Genomic DNA, 26,395 nt, shown 5'->3' on the forward strand with positions numbered 1-26,395 from the left:
GGTCTGCTAAAAGCGCTATATAAATGCAGCCCATTTACCTAGCAATGCCAAGGTCATGGGTTTGAATCCCAGGGAGCATATGTGGAAACCTTAAATGCACTGAAACTGGCTTTGGATAAAATGTGCATAAATGTTAATACAATTGAGAAATAGAGAAAAGAAGTGGGTGTGGCTGTTGGACATTTGGAATGCATTTTCAGCAGTAATGCATTAATCGGCACCTGTTAGTTAATTGGTGGAACAATCGGCTATCAGCAAAAAATCCATGCTGATAGTTTTTCTGAGTGCATCCATTGCTTTATATCATTATGAAGTAATTAAGTTTCTGACTAGATGCTGCATTAGCAGAGAAACAACAACAGGAACCTGTTTGTCATCAAGGCTGACAGGACAATAATATAAGTAGTACCTCAAACAGTTACACAAAAATACACGCAGATAAATCCAACCCAAATGTCATGATTATTACAATCGATGTGCATTAGTTTATTTCCAGGTGGTTACTTCATCCATATTTTTATTAATAACGAGAGAAAGCAAACTGTATGCAGCTGTCGTCTACGTAAACATATCCAATAAATCAAAATCTGATCGCAGTTCTTTTTTATGATCACTGCAATACATCTTTTGTTAAAGTGTTAAAACAGAACAATAAAGCACAAGACTACACATATAATATACATTTACATCAATTGAATTTTAACAGTGGGCGTACTTCACAGAAGTATTTACTTAATATAATTGATTTATACATTTATTTAATTTAGCACATTTTCATGGTTTAGTACTGTTGTAATACATTTCAGCACTGTTTCAATTTGAGTTTTATCCAGTATCCATTTTAAAAACTACACTCTTAGAACGAATGTGTAAAAAACAACACATTAATGTTGATTCTGGGACAACACACTAAATGCGTTGTCCCAGAATCCACCCATCTCTGTGTTATTATTAAAACAACACATTTTGTGTTACTTTTAACACAACATGTGTTATATTTTAACAAAATCAACACAAAATGACACATTATGTGTTAAAATTACATATAATGTGTTTAAAGCTTACGCACAATGATGTGTAAAAAATTAACACATCCTTTCTAAGAGTGTATCAGTTGATTAATCTGTTATCGGCAGGTAGAGACTAACTTGGTTATCTGTATCAGTAAAATCCAATATCAGTCGACCTCTAATTTCTAGAAGGTTTTTCCAGCAAGACCTTGTCATGCATGTCAGTCATAACATGGTATTGCTTCAAACCACTTTACTTTTCAAACCAGTCCTTATGTCACTCTCTATGTGCAGAAAGAAATCCCCAGGCTTGGTGGTCTCGTCCATGCCTTCTTAATTGTTTTAAATGCATTTCCGTTCATTATACGGAGCACACCCTCTGGACAGCCTGTCATCCAGATACCCAAAAAAGGGTGTACTACTAGGCGTAACAGACCTTAATAAAAATATAATAAATGACCTATCAGATCCAGCCTTATCGGCAGACAGATGTTCTTCTGCATACTTTTTGTAAAGCTTATTTGATGATCTGTCATCCCAAGGATTTGGAATTTCTGCCTGGTCATTTAACTTCCTTTTTTACATTCTACTCAAGCCTTAAATAGAGACTTATCTCTTTGACATTTTTCAGTGTGTTTTTAAATGGATAAACACGTACTTAAATGAATTTATTTTCTAAGGATTGTGTCCAATGTTTGACCCAAAGTGTTTGTCTTTGTGTTTTCAGGACTCCATGAATGCTTTGATCTTGGACCTGGACTTTCCGGCCTTACGTAAAAATAAGAACATAGAGACCTTCTTAAACAGATGTAAGTATCTGTTAAAATTTTAAGTGCCCACTGATTTTCTATCTGATTTGGGTCTGTGGTGTTCTCCATATAAGAGGGAAATGATGTCATCATGTTTTAAAGTTAGGCTGCTTCCTGCTTCCTTTTTTTACTTGAATAGTTGATATTCCTTTACCTTGGATCCGTTACAACACAACATCTTGTCAGCATTTGAAAGTGAATACTTGGCTAACAATACTGTGAAAACAACATTTTAGTCTGTTGTTTTTAATACACTTCCCATGCAGTGTAATGCAGATCAGGGCTTGGGATTTTTTTGTCTTGTTACATGCGTCACCTGTTGTTCATTGCTAATGTTATGGTGAAATAATATGATTTATATGTCTGCCTTTATATGACTTGTTTTCCACTCATGTGCTGTTAAACTTTTGGCTAATTATGACTTTTAGTCTCGATCTGTTCTCAATTCTGCTTGTTGCCATGGAGACCATAGGGTCGTGTGGACGTTATAATGTGTGGTTTGGCAAGGAGAGTGTGATTCAACAGTCCTCTCTTCCAGACTGTGAACTCTCTCTGAACTTGCCTCTGATACAGATGTCACATTAAAGTGTGCTCATTGATTCATTTAATAAATAACTGTACCTCATGTGTTGTGATATTAAAGGAATGGTTTAGTAAAAAATGAAAGACCCCATGATTTACTCAACCTCAAGCTATCCAAGATACACATGTCCATTGTCTTTCAGACAACCACAATTTGAGTTATTTTAGAAAATGTCCAAGCTTTATAGCTGTAGGAAACGGGGTACACAACTTTCAAGCCAAAAAAGTGCATTCATCCTTCACAGAAGTGCGCATTGGCTGCTACCGGAAGCTAGTTATTATATTTTTACAAATATTTTTCTTTAAAATTGCCTCGATTACCCTCAGCAGGCCTTTATAAACCCCCTGAAGACGTGGATTATTTCATTGAAGAATATGCACTTTTGCTGTTTGAAAGATGTGGACCCTGTTTTTTACTATTATAAAGCTTTAAAGAAGTAGGACTAGGGGTGGGCGATATGACCAAAATCTTCTATCACGATAGGATTAATTTTATATCATGATAACGATATGTATCACGGTAGAGTTTTTTATGTTTTAATAAGGTTTAAATCTTTAATACCATAGAAATGTTCATAATTCTCACAAAAAACATATACAAGCATAGAAAGAAGATAAAAACAAACAAAACTCAAGCTCTCTGAAGATACACAGTCAATAAGAATGATAATAAATAATTATGCATGTATGTATAGGCCTATATATATTTTTATTTAAGGTAGAAAAGTGATTAAAATCAGGAGCAGTGAGAGATTTTTTTCTCAATGCTGTTTGATTAACACGAGTGACAGACAGGAGCAAAATTAGGTAACTTCCCCTTTAAGACCAAAGTCCGGATCCAATACACTGTTACACATGCGCTTTCTCTTTTAGCTGTTTACTTTCTCTTAAGACCTTACTGGTCGTGTTTATGATGATGCTTGCAAAGACGGGAATTTTGACGCATATGTGTATTTAAGGCCAATAAAGCGGGAAAAATGCTCACGAGCTTAATAAGCAGAGGTCGCGCGACTTGCGCGCTCCTCACAGACAGAAAGAGCAGCGGTTGCGCGACTTGTCCGCTCCTGACACACAGAAAGAACGCACGCATACAGATCTGTTGTCTGTGTTTCAATGGCTTAAAATAACTTGTTTTAAAACTGCAGTGCTTAAATACGTGTACAAACGTTACGTTTTCGCGACCACACACACAGGAGCGTGACGTGGGCACGTAACCTCGATAGAAACGATAGTCCAAAATCTCTACCGGTTGACAAATTTCTACCGGTTAATTTTGTCTACCGGTTTATCGCCCACCCCTAAGTAGGACATACCTGTAATAACTCAAATTGTGTTCATCTAAAAGATGATGGGAATATGTATCTCGGATAGCTTGAGGGTGAGTAAATCATGGGGTAATTTTCATTTTCTGCTAAGCTATATCTTTAAAGGAAAACACCACCGTTTGTCAATATTTAACTATGTTTTAACCTCAACTTAGACAAATAAATACATACAGTGTTTCCCATACATAGGCTCTACTTGGGCGCTGCGCCCAGGTAAATTGCGACCCGCCCAGGTAAAAAAAATCACTTTACGAATTTCCGTATTTCTGAACTCGACTGGATGACCCGTGTTTTGGAGAGAGAGAGAGAGAGAGCGAAAGAGAGAGCGCAAGAGAGAGGTGAGGTGGGGGTCGGGTGACCGTGAAGATGATGCACGCGTCATAAACTCATCATCCAGCGCGGCAAACTGGATCAACTGCAGCAGCACATACGGAGCAGCCAGGGAACACACTGCGACCAAAATGGTCGCATATGCTTATGTGCATATGTGTTTATAGCATCTAAGTTGGCTTCATTTTGCGTGCAAGCGCGTCGTGTCTCTCCAGTTGAGTGTCCGTTCACGTGCTCTCTGTTTCTCAATGAATTGGGCGCGACGCGAAGCAACCTCAGTGTCACATTGTATCCTTTCATGTTTCTGAACTTGAGCAGAGTTTTACCATTAGAGGTCTTTCTTCACTGAGGACGCGGGAGCCGTACGGTTCCGGGTTTATAGTTTAAATGGTCAGATGGGTCCGGGTCGGTCCTAGTTCATTACTTCGGGTCCCAAGTCTGATTAATATTGTGTGTAAAACCAGAGTCGATCGGAGAACGGCCGTGAGCGCTACCGCGCTAAAGCTCGAGTGCTGTTTTAGCGTGCCTCCGGTTTCTATGGCGATAGCAACTGGCTCTTGTGACGACCACGCGCCGCTTCATTTTCTTTATCCCATTTTTTAATATTCTTACTATTAATAGAAAATATCTTTACTAAAATCTAAACAGTTTGCACAGAGATTGTAGAAAAAGCAATGCTAATACTGAACGAGCAAAGCTCTAGCTGACTCAGGATATAAAAAAACGCAAAGCTGTAATGTAAAGTCTGTCATCGGGACAGCAAGTAGACTTTTAAATCTGAAATAATTAGTGGATTAAGCTTTTTTTAATCGGCAAAAGAGAAATAGAAAGCAGAAGCAGTAAAAGTGCATCTTATAGAAGTTATTAACATTATAACATCAGTCACATTTATAATCTATAGACCTGCACTGTCTATATAGGCTATAGTATACATAGTATTGTATATATTGAGTTTGATAAAAGGGGTCATCAAATTGCTTCATATATCAGTGCAAAAACATAAAGTGTTTTCGTGGTGCTTTGACAAACAGTGTCAGCTTTGTTTATGGCAAAAAAAGTTTGGGGTGGTTAGATTAATGAACTATAATGTGAAATTAATATGAATGTTTTATAAATCAAAGTATTGTGTTGTGTCACACATTATTAGTTCTTTTTTACATGTATAGTAGACCATTTTTTGTCGGTGGATAATAATGCTTGCCCTTTTCACCAGCTACCACCACAAGTAAATTTCAGATCTGTGGGAAACACTGACATACCTATTTTTTTTTTCAATGCGTGCACTTAATCTTTGTACAGTGTGTCCTGAATGTGTTAGCATTTAGCCTAGCCCCATTCATTCCTTAGGATCTAAACAGGGATGAATTTAGAAGCCATCAAACACTTCCATGTTTTCCCTATGTAAAGACACTTTCATGAGTAGTTACACGAGTAATGGCCGTGTCACACCACCAAAACGTGGTGATTTTTTTTTTAAGTGGATAAAAATGAGAACTATATTGTATGGCGGAAAAGCACTTCGTTTGCGGAACTTCGACCTCGGGCGCTTAAAAAATACAACGTTTTGTTTTGTGCCACCATACTTGCTCATCAGTGAGTTCAATGTATAAACAACTATATATATATTCATAAAATTCATAAAAATATTTTTTGGATGACTCGTAACCTCAGGTGACCACAGGCACTCGCTCATTTTTATCAACCTGCACATCATGGAACATGGAAGTGTGTGGTGGCTTCTAAATTCATATTTTTTTATCCTAAGGAATTAAAGGTGCTAGGCTAAATGCTAACAGAGTCACGACACGCTGTGCAAAGATTAAATGCATGCATTGAAAAAAGATGGGTATGTATTAATTAATCTAAGTTAGGTAAGAACATAGTAAAATGGTGGTGTTTTCCTTTAAGTTACTCTGAATCCTGTATGAAGGAACCTGGAAATTCACTAAAGATGGATTGTGGCACATCGTTAATTAACATGCCAAACATAAATAAAGGACTTGTGCTGTTGTGTGTGTACAGATGAGAAGGTTATGTGTCGTATTCGGGAACTCCAGATGAAGCCGGAGGATTTCGAAAGAGTGAAGGTGATCGGTAGAGGAGCATTTGGAGAAGTTCAGCTGGTGAGTTAACTATGTGCAATGTCTTATCAGTATTTATACTTAAGTAACAAATGAACAACTCTGTCCCCTTAATTAGCAAAATGATTCACAGAAACAATATGTCTTGTTTCCTGTTTGGATAAAGAATGTGGGCCATTGCCCTGACCATAACAACCCATCACAAACCCTTTTCACACAAAGCCCCCAGAAAATTGCCATAGAAGTGCTAGAGTGCATTCTGTATGAATACAAACACATCCTGGGATTGATCCAGGGATAGGGACCTAGTAATATTGGTGGGATTTGTCTCGGAATGTGTGCCGTGTGAACAAAGGCTGGGACAACGACTGGGGGTTTAAACGTAAATTTACTGCATACATAACTTGTGAAATTAAGTAAATAGGTTAATTGCTGTTAAACTTTACAGTTAATGTGTCTACTTTTTGAACAGGTTCAATTCTGTTTAGATTTGTTTATGGATGTAGAAAGGCTTGGTAATTTATGAATCAAAACCAGATGGGACATTTAGCAGTCATTTAGACGTTTGAATAATGTAATTCAACTCATCATCAAAGCTTGTGTGAAATGGCACCTAACAGTCACACATTCTGTCATGGGTACAAACGCTACTGTGTGTAGTTTTATATTGGGTGTATGTTTGTGACCGTCAGAGGAGGGATGCGCCCGAACAAGCCTGTCCACGCAAACAACATGATCACACAGTATTCTCCTCCGTCAGTCTTCAGACGGGCTGTGTGGGTGCGTTACGCCTGAAACACAACAACAGAGGGCGTTTTCAAATGTGACTTTTTTTTGTTTAAAAGGCAAATAGATTCTCAATGGGTGTTTAGAAGCAGTAAGGAACAAGGCTTGTCAGAAGTTGTGTGATGTGGTTTGATCTTATGGTCAGCCATACCAATAACTCACGGCCAACAGTAACCTCAAGTCAATGTGAATGAGGCTTTAGTAAAATATAAGTTGCATGAAGTAAGCATTTTGTTTGTGTGTGTATATGTGTGTAGGTTAGGCATAAAGCCTCTCAGAAGGTCTATGCAATGAAGGTGCTCAGTAAGTTTGAAATGATCAAACGTTCAGACTCCGCCTTCTTCTGGGAGGAACGTGACATCATGGCATTTGCAGACAGTCCGTGGGTCGTACAGGTGAGATATGCAGAGAGCATTCGATCTCAATAAACTGATAAACACATGCGTTCCTAACCATCTGTTCCGCCCTCACACTTTCTTTTCCTCTCTCTTCCTGGTCCTCAGCTGTGCTGTGCGTTCCAGGATGACCGCTCGCTCTATATGGTTATGGAGTACATGCCAGGAGGAGATCTCGTCAATCTCACCAGCACGTATGACGTTCCTGAGAAGTGGGCAAAGTTCTACACGGCCGAGGTCGTGTTGGCTTTGGACGCCATTCACTCCATGGGCTTCATTCATCGAGACGTCAAACCGGACAACATGCTGCTGGACCGCAACGGGCACCTTAAACTCGCAGACTTCGGGACATGCATGAAAATGGATGAGGTGAGAGTTCGAGCGTGTCAGGTGATATGAATACTGGGACTGTAGAGCCCTGCCCGGGTGTAATTGCATGGTAAATACCTTGAATGCATGCCGGTTCTTGTCCGTACTCGACTTTCTGTCCTCTCATTCTTGAATGTCCGAGTGAGGAAGTCTTCAGGTTGGTTCAAAGGTCGTAGAGTCAGACTGAGGTTAAGAAGCTGTCGTCTTTAAAAAATGCTTAGTTGAAAGAGGAAAGTCATATGGGTTTGAAGGGAACAAGGGGGGTTAATAAATAATGACATACGTTTAGACGCACTCTACCTTTAACCTTAGATTTGCAGACAGTTGCAATACACATTTTTCATCTATTTTAGTGTTATAGTCAACATTACAGACAAAAGAGTTCATGTGTTTGTTTAATCTATTGAAGACAGCATTTTGACCCATCTATATAGTGCTTTTTCTGCATGTGGTATTTATATAACATTGCATATGTAAGCTGCATATATGACATTCAAAGGACATTGTTTTGGCACGCATTATAAGTTTGATAGTGTCAAAGAGGAGGTTTTGCCCCGAGGTTAAATACTAAGCTCTTCTTTCAGTTCCACACACAGACATACTGGTTGTATGAGGATATGGTGCCATCTACAGTACAGATGCAGTACTACACACTAAGAAGATTTTTGAATTGGTTACTGATACAAGTTATGTCTTCGTACTAGACCTCAATATTTGATCAAATGTTTACAGACAGGGATGGTTCACTGTGATACTGCAGTTGGTACCCCGGATTACATCTCACCAGAGGTACTCAAGTCTCAAGGAGGGGATGGTTGCTACGGCCGGGAGTGTGACTGGTGGTCAGTAGGAGTATTTATCTACGAGATGCTGGTCGGTGAGTCGGGAATGTGAGTGTGTGTGTTCGTTTAAAGTGTGGGTTTGCAATATTTATTTTGATAAGATAAATGGCTCTGTGCTCTTTGTGTGTGAAGGTGATACACCATTTTACGCTGATTCTCTGGTGGGGACCTACAGTAAGATTATGGATCATAAGAACTCGCTTAACTTCCCCGATGATGTTGAGATCTCTCAAGAAGCCAAAAACATCATCTGCGCCTTCCTAACAGACAGGTAAGTTCCTGCGTGGATGCACACATTTACAAATGCACTCATGTACTTACTTAAATTCTAGATTTTCGAAGTTTACACCGGTTTGACAAAGTATGTTTGTGTGTCACAGAGAAATTCGGCTTGGTCGAAGCGGTGTAGAGGAAATTAAAAAACACCCTTTCTTCAAAAACGACCAGTGGACCTTCAGCACCATTAGAGAGAGTGAGTAAGGGGGTGTGCACACCAAGGCGCTTACGCCAGCTGCTGTCGTATTTTTGTATTCTTTCCAATAAAAGCACTCAGTGGTTTTTCAACGCTTGAGCGCCAAGATTTGAAAAATTTTCAACATTGTTTGAAACACTCGTCAATGTCACTTCTCACTCGGCCTTTCAATCCAAGTGGAGGACAGGACAAATATCACAACAACCAACCGGCACTTCGTTTAACAACTGATAAACAAAGCAGAAGTATCATAGCAACCAAAGCTGGCAGGCGCCTAAAGTTGGCATCTGGGTGGCGAGTTTAAGCCATGTTTAAACGCTTTGGTGTACATGCATTTCCATTTCATCACAAAGAATATATATTTTTTGTTAGCTAAAAATGAAAGCAAGAATTTACAAAAGAACAGAAATTATATTGTAAACATGCAATAAACTAAATTGAATTACAAAAAAAGATATTCGTTTTTTTGTTGTCAACTGGTGTGAAACCAAATTAAAGGAATAGTCTATCCATTTTCAATATTAAATTATGTTACTACCTTAACTAAGAAGAGTTGATACATCCCTCTATCATCTTAGTGCGTGCACGTAAGCGCTGGGGCGCGCTGCGACACTTCGATAGCATTTAGCTTAGCCCCATTCATTCAATGGTACCAAACAGAGATAAAGTTAGAAGTGACCAAACACATCAACGTTTTTCCTATTTAAGACGAGTAGTTATACGAGCAAGTATGGTGGTACAAAATAAAACGTAGCGCTTTTCTGAGCGGATTTAAAAGAGGAACTATATTGTATGGCGGAATAGCACTTTTGGGAGTACTTCGACTCGGCGCAGTAACACTCTCCCTCTCCCATTATGAGAGGGAGAAGGGGAGCGGATTTTTCAGGCGAGTCGAGGTACTCCCAAAAGTGCTATTCTGCCATAAAATATAGTTCCTCTTTTAAATACGCTTAGAAAAGCTTTACGACCCACAACACTTACGTGCACGCACTAAGATGATAGAGCGATGTATCAACTCTTCTTAGTTAAGGTAATAACATAGTTTAATAATGAAAATGAGTAGACTATTCCTTTAAGCATTTGAGTTCAAAAGAAAGTAAACATTTTGAATAAGAGCTTAATTTCTTCAGTCAGTGCCCTGTAACTTGCTAAATATATGCAGTTTTTTTTTAACTTGCCATCTTTCTCCTCAGCTTCAGCTCCTGTGGTTCCAGAACTAAGCAGTGATATAGACACTAGTAATTTTGATGAGATAGAAGAGGATAAAGGAGAAGTTGAGACCTTTCCTACAACCAAAGCCTTTGTTGGCAATCAGTTGCCCTTTGTTGGCTTCACCTACTTTAAAGAAGACCAGTAAGGCAACTCTTACTCCACACAACTCTTGGGCTTTTACTCTGATACAGAACGACTCTTCAAAACAAAGTGTTTTCATTTTGTATGTATTCTGCTGTAGATTTTCTGACGTGTGTTTGTTGCAGGTTGTTGAAAGATGTCAACAGTTCAGCAATGAGAAATGATCATCCCACATCCAGCAATATAGAGGTACACACAACTGCTTGCCCTTACCAACACGCAGTAAAGTTGACATTGTAACACTGCCTTTAGGAAATGGAGTTGATGTTATTTACTGTTACAGTAGACACTAAGGGCACACTCACATTATCTAAACAAAACCACGCCCGAGTTTGTTTGACTCCTTAAGCCTGTTTCAATTGACTAATGTGTGGTTTGGTTAATAACGCTTTGGCCCTCTTGCAGAGGTGGGCTCGGGCACAGTTTACTTGGGCGCAGAACGCGCAGTGTGATCGCAAATTGTGCCAGAGCACGGTTCAAAAGGAGAGATGTCAATTGTGTGACCGCTTGCCTATCTACCTTTGTAAAAAACACTTCTGAGGGTTACATGAATGTCTGTGCTGCACAAGGGACAGATCAGCTAAGCAATATGATTGTAGGCATGTGAGAGGGCTGTGTGTCATCACGCCCCAAACGACTCCGAATAAAAAACACAGACTAAGAAAGTGCTTTATTTCTTGTTTTCATTGCATCCTAATGACGAAAGCATGCTTGGATCGGTCAAAGGGGGTGGTGATGGCGCAGTGGATAAGACACACGCCTTTGGTGTGAGAGACCCGGGTTCGAATCCACTGTGACACACCATTGTGTCCATGAGCAAGGCACTTAACCCCTAGCTGCTCCAGAGGCGTGCAACCTCTGACATGTATAGCAATTGTAAGTCGCTTTGGATAAAAGCGTCAGCTAAATGAATAAGTAAGTAAGTACAGTGAGTGCGTGCTTCTGGGGGAGTAGAGAGGAGGGACAACTGCAATCGGGCACTGTTTGGTTGCGTTAGGTATATTATGACTGCGCCTTAATTTGACTGGGTCAAGTTTTTATATTAGACTTGAACAACACCTGAAGCTATTTCTAGTAGTAGGTCTGACACTAAGCTGATGATAAGACTTTCTGGAAACTTCATCTTAACTTTTTCTCTTTTTTTCTCTCTCTACAGGACAATTTAGCTGTAAGTATTGATCTTCATACATAAACATCACATATGTCGTACTTTGTACGAGTTTTTTAAACCATCCTATGTGTTTTCTGCTCAGCTTCAGAAGAAACTTCACTCCCTGGAGGAGCAGCTCAATATTGAGATGCAGGCCAAAGATGAACTGGAGCAAAAATACAGAAGCAACTTCAGCCGCCTGGAAAAGATCACCAAAGAGCTTGATGAAGAGGTGTGTGCTACACCTCTAGAAATATACACGATTGTATTATTGTAGGCTATCTATGGTTGCCAATCAACACAGAAGCAATTGTTAAATCACAGATCAGCAATAACTTATCCAATTAGAATAAAGCACAGGTTTTATAATGTGTTTTTGCACATGTGCTTGTAGATAAATGGCAGGAAAGTGTTGGAGACGTCTCTGAGACAGCTGGAGAGAGAGAAAGCTCTGCTGCAGCACAAGAGCGTGGAAAGTCACCGCAGAGCCGAAAGCGAAGCTGACCGCAAACGCTGCCTGGAAAATGAGGTGAACGGTCTGAGAGATCAGCTGGATGAGATGAAAAAGAAGAACCAGAACTCGCACATTTCCAATGAGAAGAACATTCACCTGCAGAAACAGGTTTGTATGCGGCACGTTGAGATCGTTCAGGTCATCATGGAAAGTTTATTTAAGAGCATCTGGTCATCAGAACATCAGAATAGTAAAGTCTGTGTAGAATGTGAACATTTATGCTGTTATTTAGTGAAAAGAGACATTTCGAAGACTCATCACGAAGTGAGTGTTGAGTTATTCCCTATACACAAACCTGTCTCTCTTTATGTCAGCTGGATGAGGCGAACGCATTACTGCGAGCCGAGTCTGACGCAGCTGCACGACTGCGTAAAGCCCAAGCGGAGAGCTCCAAACAGATGCAGCAGATGGAGGGTAATGTGAGAGAACTGCAGGATAAATACTGCATGCTGGAGAACAGCAAGCTCACCCTGGAGAGAGAAAATATCACCCTGCAGGCCGCGCTGGACGCAGAGAAACGAGAGCACACCCAGGGCTCTGAGACCATCTCTGATCTGCAAGGTAAGAGTTACAGGTCTGACTTTTTGGACCTGTGCTATGCATTCAAGTATTCAAGCATGTCACGACTCACATGAGCAGGAGTGCTTTTAAACTCAATATATCAGCACGGATGTGATTTCTTTGTAGGCACAAGCCTGTTGTATACAAATTTTTGTACCCTCTGTGTTTGTAGCACGGATCTCTGGTTTGGAGGATGAGGTTAAACAAGTGAGACAGGCTCTGTCCAAAGCTGAGACAGAAAAGAGACAACTTCAGGAGAAACTTACAGATCTGGAAAAGGTAACCAGAATCTCTCTCTGTCTAGAAAGTATCTCTTTAAGACGTTCATCCTAGGTCAAGTTTGGCATTCCCAGCATTCTTTACTTCCCAACAAAAGTTGTGTACGCCAATGAATTATAGGAAAAAATGGACTTGATGTGTACTTCTGTATGTGAGTTAACTCGTCAATTAAAAGACAACGCTTCCCTGCCAATAACAAGTTTTTCCGGCACTCCGCAATACCGCTTTCATCCAACTTGTACAACCCGGAAGCAACAGCTCATGTCAAAACAGTTCAGGCACAGCATATGTTTTGATTATCGCCTTTGAATAGGCTTTCTATCAGAATTCTTTCACAAAAATGCAATTATCTCAGCTTTTGCTCAAAACTTGGTATTTTTCTATAAATCTACCCATATTTGAGAGGTGATAAAAACAAATGAATGTTTCTTTGTTTGAAAGCAAAGGGTCTGTTCTTTCATTTGATATATTGTATGTTTATATATTTAAAGAAGAATATTTTCTGGAAAATCATAAAAAATGTATTAATTTTAATGCCCTTCCTTTTCCATGTGTGTGTCCAATAGGAGAAGAGCAATAAAGAGATTGACATGACCTATAAGCTGAAGGTGTTACAGCAGGGCTTGGAGCAGGAGGAAGCGGCACACAAAGCAACAAAAGCTCGACTCGCAGACAAAAACAAGATCAGCGAGTCTATCGAAGGAGCCAAATCTGAGGCTGTGAAAGGTACGAGAGTTTAGTGTTAAACCCGGTGTTATAGCTTATTATATGTCACATTTCCATTTAAATATCGAAGGGCTTGTCTTAAAGGCCAATATTGTTTAATTTACATAATTGCCAAATCTGTTATCACCAATACCTATTGTTAGTCCAGACTGAAATTATGGAAAGTCGTGTTATTATAGTCACAAATTTTTTTATTAATTTATTCGTGTCCATGGCGCAAAGTTCAGATTTTTTTGTGCCTTGAGCACGAATGTCTTTTTCGTGTCAATTTCTATAAATACTTTTTCGTGTCTGTTGCACAACTTTTTTTTCCTCAGTTTTTTTCTATTTTCTTACCATTGTCGTTTGGGTTGGGGTTAGAATCACTTCTTGTTACATTTTTAGACATCCTAACCCAAACCTCAACTCCAGGCCAGAGTAGTTCTAAAAGTGAAAAAAAAAAACATCTAGAAACCAATACATAAAAGTACATCCTAACCCAAACCCCAAATCTAACCCCCAAAATAGGAAAAAAAGACAAAACAATACATGAAATTCGTGACACAAAAAAGACATTAATGCTCAAGGCACGAAAAAAGCTGAATTTCGTGCCATGGACACGAATAAATTAATCACATTTTTCAAGACTATAACACGACTTTCCGTGACTATAACACGACTTTCTGTGAGATCATGTTGTGTTATTCGTAGGCAGGTGGTGCTTATATCTTTTTGAAAAGATATATTGTCATTTTACAGGTCATTGTCAATGTATCCATAGTTTTGTATAATTTCTTTTACCAGGTAAAAAAAAATTTTCATCTAAATGTGTTTTCTAAATTAGTTAGATTCTAGTAAGCTAGCACAGGGGTTTTTGAACTTTGTGATACTAAGGTCCCCCAAATATGATGAACCAGCTACGATGAGCTACACTGGATGTATAAACCTGAAGAAAATAATACAATTTCAAATTTATTTGTACTTCAGATCTTGTTTCATAGGAGCTTTACAGGGAATTCTGCCTTTAAGACCCCAAGTATGTGAGGTAAAGGTAACTGTAATAAGGAACTAGGGATGCACCGATACCACTTTTTTGGAATTCGAGTATGAGTACGAGTACTTGCATTTCAGTAATTGCCGATACCGAGTACTTAATAAAAAAACATGATTTTAATTTACAGGTAAAAGCTTTAGTCATATAATTTAACAAAAAAACAAAGGACTAGTTTTCCAGTTTGTTGTAAACTCTGCCTCTTTGGACAACACAAGAGGCATTAACCCCTTACACGCCTCTCAAACATAGACATTTCTCAGACCGTGGTATCGATTCCAGGTATCGGGGGACTTTTAACGAGTACTTTAGAAAATGTGGTATCGAGGCCGATACCAGTATCGGTGCATCCCTATAAGGAACTAGAAAGGAACAAAGCAAATGTTTTTTTTTCCTGGGGATCTCCTGGAGGCCCACTGGGGGTCCCCGTACCCCAGTTTGAAAACCTCTGTGCTAGCATCTACAGTAGGTGGTTCCAAAAGTAACACATGGATTAAAAACCACAAAATTTATTTTGGTTCTATGGATGTTTAATAATAAGGTATGTAAAGGGTGTAGCAGAGAAGAGGAGCAGGTGGTCTTCGAAAGATGACTGGCTTTCAAAGCTTGATGGAATTTCATATTGTATGTGTTTGTGTAGATCTGGAGCAGAAGCTGCAGGAAGAACGGTCCTCTAAACAGCGCGTGGAGAACAGGGTTTTGGAATTGGAGAAGAAAAACTCCATGCTCGACTGTGACTACAAACAGTCACTGCAGAAGCTCGAGGAACTGAGAAGAAACAAGGAGAGACTCACAGAAGAGGTGTGTGTGTGCGCGCTCTGTGTGTGGATAACACTGTGTAGTGTTTGTTTCTTGACTCATAGATTTGATCTCTGTCTGTGGTTTAGGTGAAGAATCTGTCTCTGAAGATCGAACAGGAGGTGCAGAAACGTTCTTTGACTCAGAATGACCTGAAGGTTCAGAACCAGCAGCTCATCACTCTGCGTACGTCAGAAAAACAACTAAAGCAGGAGATCAACCACCTTCTGGACATCAAACGCAGCCTGGAGAAACAGAACATGGAACTGCGCAAGTACGTGACAAACATTTGCGTTCATTAATGCTTTTCTCATGTGGGATGGGTGATGTAGGCAAAAAATTTATTTAATTTAAAGAAACCAAAATCATACCATGCACATGTGTGTGTGTGTTTAGGGAGCGTCAGGACTCTGATGGGCAGATGAAGGAACTTCAGGATCAGTTGGAGGCCGAGCAGTATTTCTCTGTAAGATTATTTAACATCTCAAACCCATGTAGCATCCAAGCACAAAGATCTAACCAGACTCTCTCCCTCTTTCTGTCTCTGTAGACGTTGTATAAGACACAGGTGCGAGAGCTGAAAGAAGAGTGTGAAGAAAAAAATAAGCTATATAAAGACATGCAGCAGAATCTACAAGAGTTGCAGGAGGAGAGGTGAGATGCATGGCCATTATTGGTCATTTCGGAGCAACCCTAGAAATAACATTTTCAGTTTGGAAAATCTTCCTGGATTTGCGCGCGAGTCTAATTTCTATGAACCTCTCTCCCAGGGATTCTCTCGCAGCTCAGCTGGAGATCACACTCACGAAAGCTGACTCCGAGCAGCTGGCACGCTCCATCGCGGAGGAACAGTATTCCGACCTGGAGAAAGAGAAGATTATGAAGGAGCTGGAGATCAAAGAGATGATGGCCAGACACAGGCAGGAGCTCTCTGAGAAGGACACCACCATCACCTCTGTGAGTTACACACCAGTGTCGCTGTAATCTCAGTGGTCTATGCTGGTCGGTCTCTCTCTAATAAGCAATATTGATGGTCTTGTTTTTAAAACAGTTGGAAGAAGCGAATCGCACTTTGACGAATGATGTGGCAAACCTGGCCAATGAGAAGGAAGAACTTAACAACAAGCTAAAGGAGGCGCAAGACAGTAAGTCATTTCATGTTGTACTTTTAACGTATTAAATGTGTAATAGAGGTTTTTCACAGAAATCTCATTTCAAGCTAGATAACAGCTCTTACAGTGCCTCTGTAATGTCTCTGATGTGAGTTTGAATCATTGTGATTAATGAAAATTTTTCGTTAAATTTCTCAGACATGCAGAATATTAGAAATGAAGAGCAGTCCGTTGCGCAAGTAAAACTCACTCTTGAGAAACAGCTGCAGGTGGAGAAAACTCTCAAAACACAGGTACACTTCATGACTTGCACACAACATACTAATTGTTTCATTAAAGGGACACTCCACTTTTTTAAAAAATATTCTCATTTTCCAGCTCCCCCAGAGGTAAATTTTGGATTTTTACCGTTTTGAAATCCATTCAGCCGATCTCCGGGTCTGGCTGTTCCACTTTTGGCATAGCTTAGCATAATCCATTGAATCTGATTAGACCATTAGCATCGCGCTCAAAAATAACCAAAGAGTTTTTTATATTTTTCCTATTTAAAACTTGACTTGATTTTCTAGGCAGATATGTCTAGGAACTATACTCTCATTCTGGTGTAATAATCGATGTTTGCTGCTTTAACATGGCTGCAGGAATGTGATTCTTATGTAATTGGTACATATAAATATTAATTTCATCCTCCTTGCCTTTTCAGGCGGTGAATAAACTGGCAGAGATTATGAACAGGAAGGAGGTCAGAGGTGGTGGCAGTCGGCGTGGAAATGATACAGATGTCAGAAGGAAGGAGAAAGAGAACAGGAAGTTGCAGCTGGAACTTCGATCCGAGAGGGAGAAACTCAACAGCTCCATTATTAAATACCAGAGAGAAATTAATGACATGCAAGCGGTACTATGCTACTTTATTTATTTCATTTCATCAGCCCCGAGTATACTGTACTTTGTTTGTTTACATTTTGCTACATCCTACGAGGTGTATTAGCATAAATTCATTAAGCAAAGACCTCCATTTCAGACTTCTCTTCCACAAATATTGTATTTCTTACTCTGCTTCATCTCCTGCAGCAACTGGCAGATGAGTCGCAGGTGCGCATTGAGCTTCAGATGGCTCTGGATAGTAAAGACAGCGATATTGAGCAACTTCGCAGCCTGCTGAACTCTCTTAATGTCCACTCACTTGATTCTGTCAGTATGAGCAGTGGTCCAGATATAGACACCGATGAGTCACTTGCAGGTAAGGAATTGTTTCTGGCACAAATGTGCATATTTTTTCCATCACAACATTTTCTTTGTTCACTTTCTTCTTGTTTTTCTGTATTATTCCATATCACCATCTATTGTCCTTGTTCAGTTTCGATCAGATTCTCAATGCAACTCTTGATCTTTCACCTTTCACCTTACTGCTCAGCCTGAACACACAGGTGACCTGCATGGAGTTCAGTGCATGACGTTTTGACATTAAGACCTTACTGGACCTCACTCTTTTAAAACAAACCTTGAAGGCTTTTCGCATGAGCTTGTGTATTTCTTTATAAAGCTTGTCTGTTGCATTATACATTATTTTTCTCTGTGCAGAGACGAGGTTGGAGGGTTGGTTGTCTTTACCAGTGAGGAACAACACAAAACGCTTTGGATGGGAAAGAAAGGTTTGTTTTAGATATTCATTTTGCATTTATGCTCTGTGCAGATGTGTCTTTTCTAAAGAGACTCCAAGAAGATGCATTTAAAATATATAAGTCAGCACAAATACTAATGTTTTTGTATTTTTTTAGTTCTCAGTATAATAACAATATTTCTTGAGTCAACATTTCTTTAAAGCTGCAATTTGTAAATTCAGTTATTGAGCAAGTACATAAAACCTCCATAATTTTCTCATATTACAGCGATTTGGCAAGCTTATAATAATTATAATAATTTGTAGTATCAGCTGTTGGGCATGATTTTGTGGGAAATGTCAGTTTGATGTCATTTTGATTTCAACCCCGATACAGATAATTTTTTTTTTACAATTTTTTGTAATATTAAACTCTACCTGTCAAAATGATTTGCAGCATCCGGGTTACCGCCTGTTATTAGTTTTAATTGGTTATTATCTGGAAAAACAAACCTGCAAATGTTGCGACTGGCCAACCAGTATCAACTATTCCATCGAGATGTGTAATAAAAGTGAATAAAATAAGATTTTACATTTTTTCTTATATCGTGTGTGCAAACATAAGACATATTAATTATCAGGACTTAAAGCTTTAAACTAACGATTATTCATGACTAATCGTTTGCAGAATAAAAGTTTTTGTTTACATAATGTGGGTGTACTGTATAATAATTATGTATAAATACACACATGCATGAATATATTTAAGAAACATTTGCATGTGTGTATACATGTTTGTATTTATATATAATTTATTATATAAATATATTTTTTCTTAAAATTATACATGTATGTGTATTTATATTTACATAATTATTATACACAGTACACCCACATATATTATGTAAACAAAAACTTTTATTCTGCAAATGATTAGTTGCGACTAATCGTTTGGCAGCCCTAGTTTTGACAACAACAGAACCAACTCAGCAGAGTTACAAGCTAGTCATGTACCATGATTCCGATCACATGCATCAGAAATCCCATGTGTTCTTAATCACAGCGAAATTGAGTGAATCTTGTACTTCTTCTCATTCCTCAAGTATGTTGTGGTGAGCAGCAAGAAGATTCTGTTCTACAACAGCGAACAGGACAAAGAGCATTCCAATCCTTACATGGTGTTAGACATAGAGTAAGTTGAATCATTTTCTTTGAACACATACTGTACTGTTCTCAGTTTAGTTGTTGTCTTTGTTTACACGCATTGGATTGCTTTCTTTAATCTTGGTTTGTGTCCTCTTTGCTTTTCTTCTGACAGTAAACTTTTCCATGTACGATCGGTAACCCAGACTGACGTTTATCGTGCTGATGCCAAAGAGATCCCCAGAATATTCCAGGTATAGCCATTGACCCACCTTAACATAATATATTCCTAATTCCAATTCCGGTGGCTTTTAGTTTGTGTATGACATCATTAAATCACTTGGTTTTCCCAGATCTTGTATGCTAATGAGGGCGAGAGCAAGAAGGAACAAGAAGAGGCTCTTCCTGGGGACAAGTCCAGCTACATTTGCCATAAGGGTCATGAGTTCATTCCCACCCTCTACCACTTTCCCACTAACTGTGAAGCTTGTACCAAACCCCTGTGGAATATGTTCAAACCACCTCCAGCCCTGGAGTGCAGGAGATGCCACATCAAGTGCCACAAAGACCACATGGACAAGAAGGAAGAAATCATTGCTCCCTGCAAAGGTAAGCAGGGGTTGTTTTAATACGTCTTACTGGCACAAAATATAAAGGTTTTGCATTAAAATGGTTAAGACCACAACTTTTATCCTTCCACGCTTCTTTATAGCATCATCAAGTTAGGCCAGTGTTTTGTGTCATCTGGCGGCAAAAAACATATAACGTGTCTTTTAAAGTATATTGGGTTAACATAGTCAGTTTAGTGGTAGACCACCAGGTTTATTCATTCATTGTTAGATTAATACCTGAATGCATTAGAATCTTGAGAAGCTCAGAAGCAAAAGCTCCTAAACACCACCTACGTCAAAAATTAGATTATAAACCGAATGCTCTCGGCATGTATTATATGTTCATCAAATACATTTGCTTCATATCCACTTAATCCTTGGCATCGATTTTTCAACAAACCAGTGCACGAAAGATTAATAGGATAAATTGGAAACGGTGGTCATTTATAAGAAAACATGTCGGATGCACTTAGAGGGTTTTGCATTTGAACTCCTGATTTATCCTTTAGCCAAAATGACTTAAAATGTATTCAAACTATACATCTTATTAGCAGTTGCATTGCTTGGGAATCAAATCCATGACCTTGGCGTTACTAGCGATTATAGTGAATTTAGCTACAGGACATAACGTTCCCCATTTCTCCTCACACGTTTTTCTTTGCTTCTCGGTTCCCAGTCAACTACGATGTGTCTACGGCTAAAAACCTGCTGCTGTTAGCCACATCTCAAGAGGAACAGCAAAAGTGGGTTGGTCGACTGATAAAGAAAATCCCTAAGAAACCTCCGGCACCGGATGCCCCTCACCGCTCCTCACCCAGAGTTCCCAGTAAAGTACAAGCCAGTCAATCCTTGAGAAGACCCAGTCGACAAATACCACCCAGCAAACCCAGGTGAGGATGAAGCTTTGATGTCCTGATTTCTGTGTAAGCACCTGTGTCTAGCCTATTAGAGCCTAGGCTGTACTGTTACATTGTACAGAACAACATCAGTTGTGCATCAGTGTCTTGAGCCAAAACTTTACATAAAAGCTACTATGCACATGTCTGGCAGCCAGATCTATGACATTTCTTAAAGGAATAGTTGACCCAAAATTGATAATTGGCATTATTTACTCACCCTATAGTTAGAGGATTAGTCAATTTTCTTAAAAAAAAATCCAGATAATTTACTCACCACCATGTCATCCAAAATGTTGATGTCTTTCTTGGTTCAGTTGAGAAGAAATTATGTTTTTTGAAGAAAACATTCCAGGATTTTTCTAATTTTAATGGACTTTAATGGACCCCAATACTTAACAGTTTTAATGCAGTTAAAAATTGCACTTTCAAAGGACTTTAAACGATCCCAAACGAGGCATAAGGGTCTTATCTCGCGAAACGATTGTCATTTTCGGCAAGAAAAATAAAAAATATGCACTTTTAAACCACAACTTTTCTTCTTCCTCCGGCTGTGTGAAGTGTCACGTGCGACCTCACGTAATTGCGTAATGCAGTGGAAACGTCATATGTTACATATATGAAAGGCACATTTGCGGATCATTTAAAACAATAAACCTACACACAGACATTAATTAGTATCATTCCACATACAACAACTTCGGAATGGTCCTCTGGGGCGTATGTTCTGATAAGTCATCCGTGACCTCTTGACGTGATGACGTATTACGTGGGGTCGTGCTGTCTCGTCACATAGCCGGAGGAAGACAAGAAGTTGTGCTTTAAAAGTGCATATTTAAAAAAAATGGCATTTGTTTCGCTAGATAAGACCCTTATGCCTCATTTGAGATCGTTTAGAGTTCTTTGAAGCTGCAATTTTAAACTGCATTAAAACTGTATTAAAAAGTATTGGGGTCCATTAAAGTCCATTAAAATGAGAAAAATCCTGGAATGTTTTCCTTAAAAAACATAATTTTGTCTCGACTGAACAAAAAAAGACAACATTTTGTATGACATGATGGTGAGTAAATTATCTGGATTTTTTAAGAAAATTGACTAATCCTTTAATATGAACCTGTATGACTGACAGTGGCGGCTGGTGACTTCTTTATTGAGGGCGCACGATGCCAAGCTCGTCAAAACATGTATTTAGCCCTTCATGTGTGTGGTTCGTCATGTCAAAATATGTGTTTGGCGTGTCATGTTAACCTATGTGCGTCACGCATCATGTCAAAATATGTGCCTGCTGCAAACACTTCGATGATATTAGACACTCACGTTTGCCAGATACTCCCTTAACTCTTTCCCCGCCATTGACGAGTTAACTCTTTTAAGAGAAAACACTTCCCTGCCAATGAGTATTTCTGGCAATTCATAATACCGCTATTATCCACCAGGTGGTTTTAAAACTGTGGTGCTTAAATATGTGTACAAATGTTACGTTTTCGTGACCACGCTCACAGCAATGTGACGTGGCCCGGTGGCCGCGTAACCTCAGTAGAGGCTCAAAAACTCTTCTGGTTGACAAATTTCTACCAGTTTATCATATGCACTGGTTTATCACCCACCTTTATGTCTCAGACATAATTGAGACTTAAGCCTGGAGTTCACAGATGGTCACAAATGTCTAACTTTTGTGTTCCTGGATGAAAGCAAATTATACTTGTATGTGACATGTCATTTTTGGGTGAACTTTTCTTTTAACATCTTGATCTGGTTCCAACATGGCAACACATAAAATAGCAACTTTCCTTTAGTAGCAACAGTATTCGGCACTGGTTACGGACTAGAGCGCTACTCTATATGATACACAGGTTTGTAAGCACCGTAAGGGAACCTACAGCGTGCGTGGAGAAATCTGGCTTCATCTACCACAAGGGTCATGAGTTTATGCCTTTATTCTACCACTTCCCTGCAAACTGCGATGCCTGTACCAAACCCCTGTGGAACATGTTCAAACCACCTCTAGCCCTGGAATGTCAGAGATGTCAAATCAAATGCCACAAAGAGCACATGGACAGGAAAGAGGAAGATCTCAGACCATGTTCTCCAGACCAATTCAACCCCCAGTTCTCCGCTGGGTGAGAGGAGAACGTGGCCGACCTGGATATTGGATGGGGACGTATTGCTTTTTGTTGGGCAGGATGGCTGTAGGATGCTTCTGAACCGGCAAAAACCTTTAAGTCTTAAAGGTTACAGTCGTGATGCTTGCCTCGCATGTTAACACATTGTTATTGCAAATTCCGGCTAACCAGGTGTCATACAAAAAGCTTGAACAGTATTGCATTAAACTGCTGGGAATACTGAGTTGGATGTGAATCCAAGGCCACAGCTTGTGCACTAACAATTTCACGCACTCAAGTATGCATCATAAAATTTGGTGCAGGTTTTACACATTTTCACATAGACCTATAGCTTTATTGCACAGATATGCTGCCTTTACAAATACCATATTGGTTGACCTCAGGAAGCTTTGGGAGGTGAAATGGTTCATCTCAACTACACAGATTACCTCTAAGGTGCCAAGGTGTATCTTCACCTTCAACTACCTCTAAACCATACCAGTAAACTTTGTGTTGTGGGAGATCGATAAAGGTTTAGTTGAATGCTCTCTCTCCTCCACCTGCAGGAATCCCGATTTAGAGCTTCAGGACTGGCACTGGGCTCTGGATGACGTGGACGATGTAGATTATGACCACACATTTAATTTCTAAGGAGCGTAGGGTTGTATCAGGGTAAACACATACAAGCTCTGTTCCAAAACCTAGTCAGCTCCCTATCTAGGAAGCATTTTAGGTCAGCATGAAAGCTATTTTTGGCTAAATTCTTAGGTATCAAGCTATGTGAATTATGCAAAGAAGACAATCCCATGATGCACTGCAAAGAACTCAATAAAAAAAAGATAATCTACAGAAAGAAATGACATAAATATTTAAGCATCAGGTTAAACCGTTCTGTTAAGATGCTGCCTAAGTAGGCTATAGAAAGCAAGGTTGCTCACTAGGTTGTGGGACATGGCAATGGAGTGCTCGCTTATTTTGGCGTACAGTGGGATTTGGTTGCTGTTAAAGCAGATGTGTATGCATGTGCGTGTGTGTTCTGTTTGTGTGGCCAAGATGGGAAATGGAGAGTTTGCCATAAACCAAACATATACCAATTGCTCTGCTCATAAACACCCTCTCCACCCTCAAAAAATTCAAATGCTCTTGAATATCGACCCCAACAATTCATTCAGTGTAATCGTATTACTTACTTCGAAAGGAGGGGAGGTTTGTTCAGAGAATTGGAATTTGGCCTGTTTCTTGTTTGACCTTTGACCCTCTTGCCCTAGTCCCACCAGACTGGACGTGCCAAAGATGAGGCGAGCAGACTCCACCAACAGCATTCTGAACAAATAAGTCTGTGTGAATATGTGTGTGTTTAACAAACTGTCAAGAAGTAATTTCATCTGTACTGTAAAAGGAAAAGAGAATAAGAGAGAATGTGCATCAAAATAGTATTTTTTTATTTTATTGTTACCTTTTGCAATAAACATTTGTGACCCTGTTTTGTGTGAATTTGCAGGTGTTTCAATATGCCTCTTTTAAGCATGCATGCTGTGGTTCATTTATTTCTTCTTGGGTTGTTTAAATGCGGTGAAATTAACTTTCTCCCTTTCTTTTTTCTCGATTTTCCTTCTCTTCTCTAGTTAACCTTATTTTGGGAATCTGGTGCTGCTACATGGTGATTTGGGGTTCTTCCTGTCGCACCAACAAAAGACCTTTGTCATAACTTTCCGCACGTTTTGGCATATCCAAAAAAGTGAAAGATGCACAAATGTTGATGCAGGTTTGCTGTCGTGATAAGACTTTTATTTTCTGGGCATGTGGTTGCTTTTACTCGGAGCGCACAACAGATCTACACAGAACAAGGAGGTCAGAACCACACCAAACATCTTATTCACTGAAGGCCAGAGTTCAGCTGGACAGAACCTCATCGGACCGCCTTAGGGACTCGCAAAAGAATGTGGATGACAACTATACCCGATCTGATCAGATCGTAGTGTTTTTTTTTGGGGGGGGGGGTTTGACTTTAATGGCCGAATGTAGACAGTAGTACAAGATAAACGTGGCTACAAAACACCACTATATAAAAATTTTAATACTTTCATAATGCAATGAAACTAGTTATTGTAGAGTTTTACAGGTATTTTATTTTACATCTTTGGTTACCCCACCCCAATGTATTGTGTGTTTATTTTCTCTCTTATCATAAATGCATCCCGTACTGATTCCCAACATCAGGGTTCAGCTCAGATCCTGAAGGGTCACAGTCCTGCAGAGTTTAGCTTCAACCTTAATCAAAAGTAATATCGAAGACCTTGGTTTGAGTAGTGGTTGGAACTAAATTCTGCAGGATTGTGTCCTTTTAGGATCGGAGTTGTGTACCACATCATGAGTTGAATGTAGTCTGAGCAGAACATAACTGTAAATGTACTGTAACAGGGATTGAGATTTAAATCCGATCCGCCCGGAGTCTATTGCTATCTGGGAATGTAAAATGCATCTCTCATTTGTGATTCAAAACAGAGTCTCGTACCCTAAAAGAAGAACTTGGCCAAAAACTGATTAACCTTGCAAGCACATGACTGAACTATTCGTAAGATGAAAGAATGTCTGTAAACCACACGCTTAGGTTCACTACTATTTTTATTGGTGATTTGAAGTGGTCGATTTTTTTTGTGTGTGTGTGTGAATTGTCACTCTAGCAAACGCTGTGTATCTCTGGGTGTGCTATGGATACAAATCCTTGTGTTCTTTTACACTTATATAAGTGTATTCATATATATATATATGAATATACAGCGTATATTTGACCTGCCATCCTACCAGTGGGTTTGCTATTTATACAGGTCTGGGCACTTTTTTATTTTGATAGGCTGCCTCCAGATTTGCATGTTTTATATTGATGTACTGTTTGAGCATAAATTGAAGCATATGTAGCCGTGTTGTTTGGAGACCCTGTATAACATTTGCTTATTTTTGTACACAAAAGTAGTTAAAGAAGTATATAGCTGTGAATGTAGTAAAGGAAGTAAAGTTTTAATATAAATTTTTGGTCTGTAACCGTTCTTCAATCACATGCTCACACACACACACACACACTGCATATACATTGGAGTTCACAGTTGGAGAACAATTTATAAAACGTTTTTCTGAAATGTTAATCTTCATCACTTAAAATTTAAAGGAATATTAGTTGTGGGTATACCAATGTTCTAGGGTGTTTTACAATATAACCAAGCCACTTTAACAGATATAGTTGTGTATAGCAGTGGTTCTCAAATTTTCGGCCCCCCTTGTTTACGGTGCATTCCTTTGCGGCCCCCCCAAAGAAAATTTATGACAAGAAACTGTTCTAAAATTTTACATTTTAATTAAACAAAACATTAAGTTATACAAAGTAGTGCTGTTGGTAAGTAGCCTTATTTTTTTTTAGGTTTAATTACACAGAATTCATGATAAATGAATGTATTTTATAAAATGTCATAAAACTGGGGGCCCCCTGGCACCATCTCGCGGCCCCCCGGACCCCAGTTTGAG

The 26,395-nt window shown here is 39.2% G+C and overlaps 1 protein-coding gene across 1 annotated transcript in view; it reads left to right on the plus strand.

The window, feature by feature from the left end:
* Positions 1-26,107, plus strand: part of rock2a (rho-associated, coiled-coil containing protein kinase 2a) — a 43,568-nt gene extending 17,461 nt beyond the window's left edge. Inside the window, exons 2-31 of the mRNA XM_065296479.2 lie at positions 1,738-1,819; positions 6,079-6,179; positions 7,181-7,318; positions 7,427-7,687; positions 8,420-8,564; positions 8,662-8,800; positions 8,910-9,001; positions 10,195-10,354; positions 10,480-10,543; positions 11,511-11,522; positions 11,608-11,736; positions 11,899-12,126; positions 12,333-12,579; positions 12,752-12,858; positions 13,425-13,584; positions 15,255-15,415; positions 15,502-15,686; positions 15,809-15,878; positions 15,963-16,066; positions 16,183-16,369; positions 16,464-16,557; positions 16,723-16,817; positions 17,228-17,419; positions 17,596-17,764; positions 18,106-18,176; positions 19,228-19,316; positions 19,443-19,521; positions 19,621-19,876; positions 20,555-20,768; positions 22,628-26,107. Coding sequence (XP_065152551.1) covers positions 1,738-1,819; positions 6,079-6,179; positions 7,181-7,318; positions 7,427-7,687; positions 8,420-8,564; positions 8,662-8,800; positions 8,910-9,001; positions 10,195-10,354; positions 10,480-10,543; positions 11,511-11,522; positions 11,608-11,736; positions 11,899-12,126; positions 12,333-12,579; positions 12,752-12,858; positions 13,425-13,584; positions 15,255-15,415; positions 15,502-15,686; positions 15,809-15,878; positions 15,963-16,066; positions 16,183-16,369; positions 16,464-16,557; positions 16,723-16,817; positions 17,228-17,419; positions 17,596-17,764; positions 18,106-18,176; positions 19,228-19,316; positions 19,443-19,521; positions 19,621-19,876; positions 20,555-20,768; positions 22,628-22,898 — 4,302 coding nt within the window. The 3' untranslated portion in view covers positions 22,899-26,107. The remainder of the gene's footprint in view (positions 1-1,737; positions 1,820-6,078; positions 6,180-7,180; positions 7,319-7,426; positions 7,688-8,419; positions 8,565-8,661; positions 8,801-8,909; positions 9,002-10,194; positions 10,355-10,479; positions 10,544-11,510; positions 11,523-11,607; positions 11,737-11,898; positions 12,127-12,332; positions 12,580-12,751; positions 12,859-13,424; positions 13,585-15,254; positions 15,416-15,501; positions 15,687-15,808; positions 15,879-15,962; positions 16,067-16,182; positions 16,370-16,463; positions 16,558-16,722; positions 16,818-17,227; positions 17,420-17,595; positions 17,765-18,105; positions 18,177-19,227; positions 19,317-19,442; positions 19,522-19,620; positions 19,877-20,554; positions 20,769-22,627) is intronic.
* The last annotated feature ends 288 nt before the right edge of the window (positions 26,108-26,395 follow it).

This window comes from Paramisgurnus dabryanus, chromosome 20, assembly GCF_030506205.2.
Source record: "Paramisgurnus dabryanus chromosome 20, PD_genome_1.1, whole genome shotgun sequence".
NCBI classification, from domain to species: domain Eukaryota; kingdom Metazoa; phylum Chordata; class Actinopteri; order Cypriniformes; family Cobitidae; genus Paramisgurnus; species Paramisgurnus dabryanus.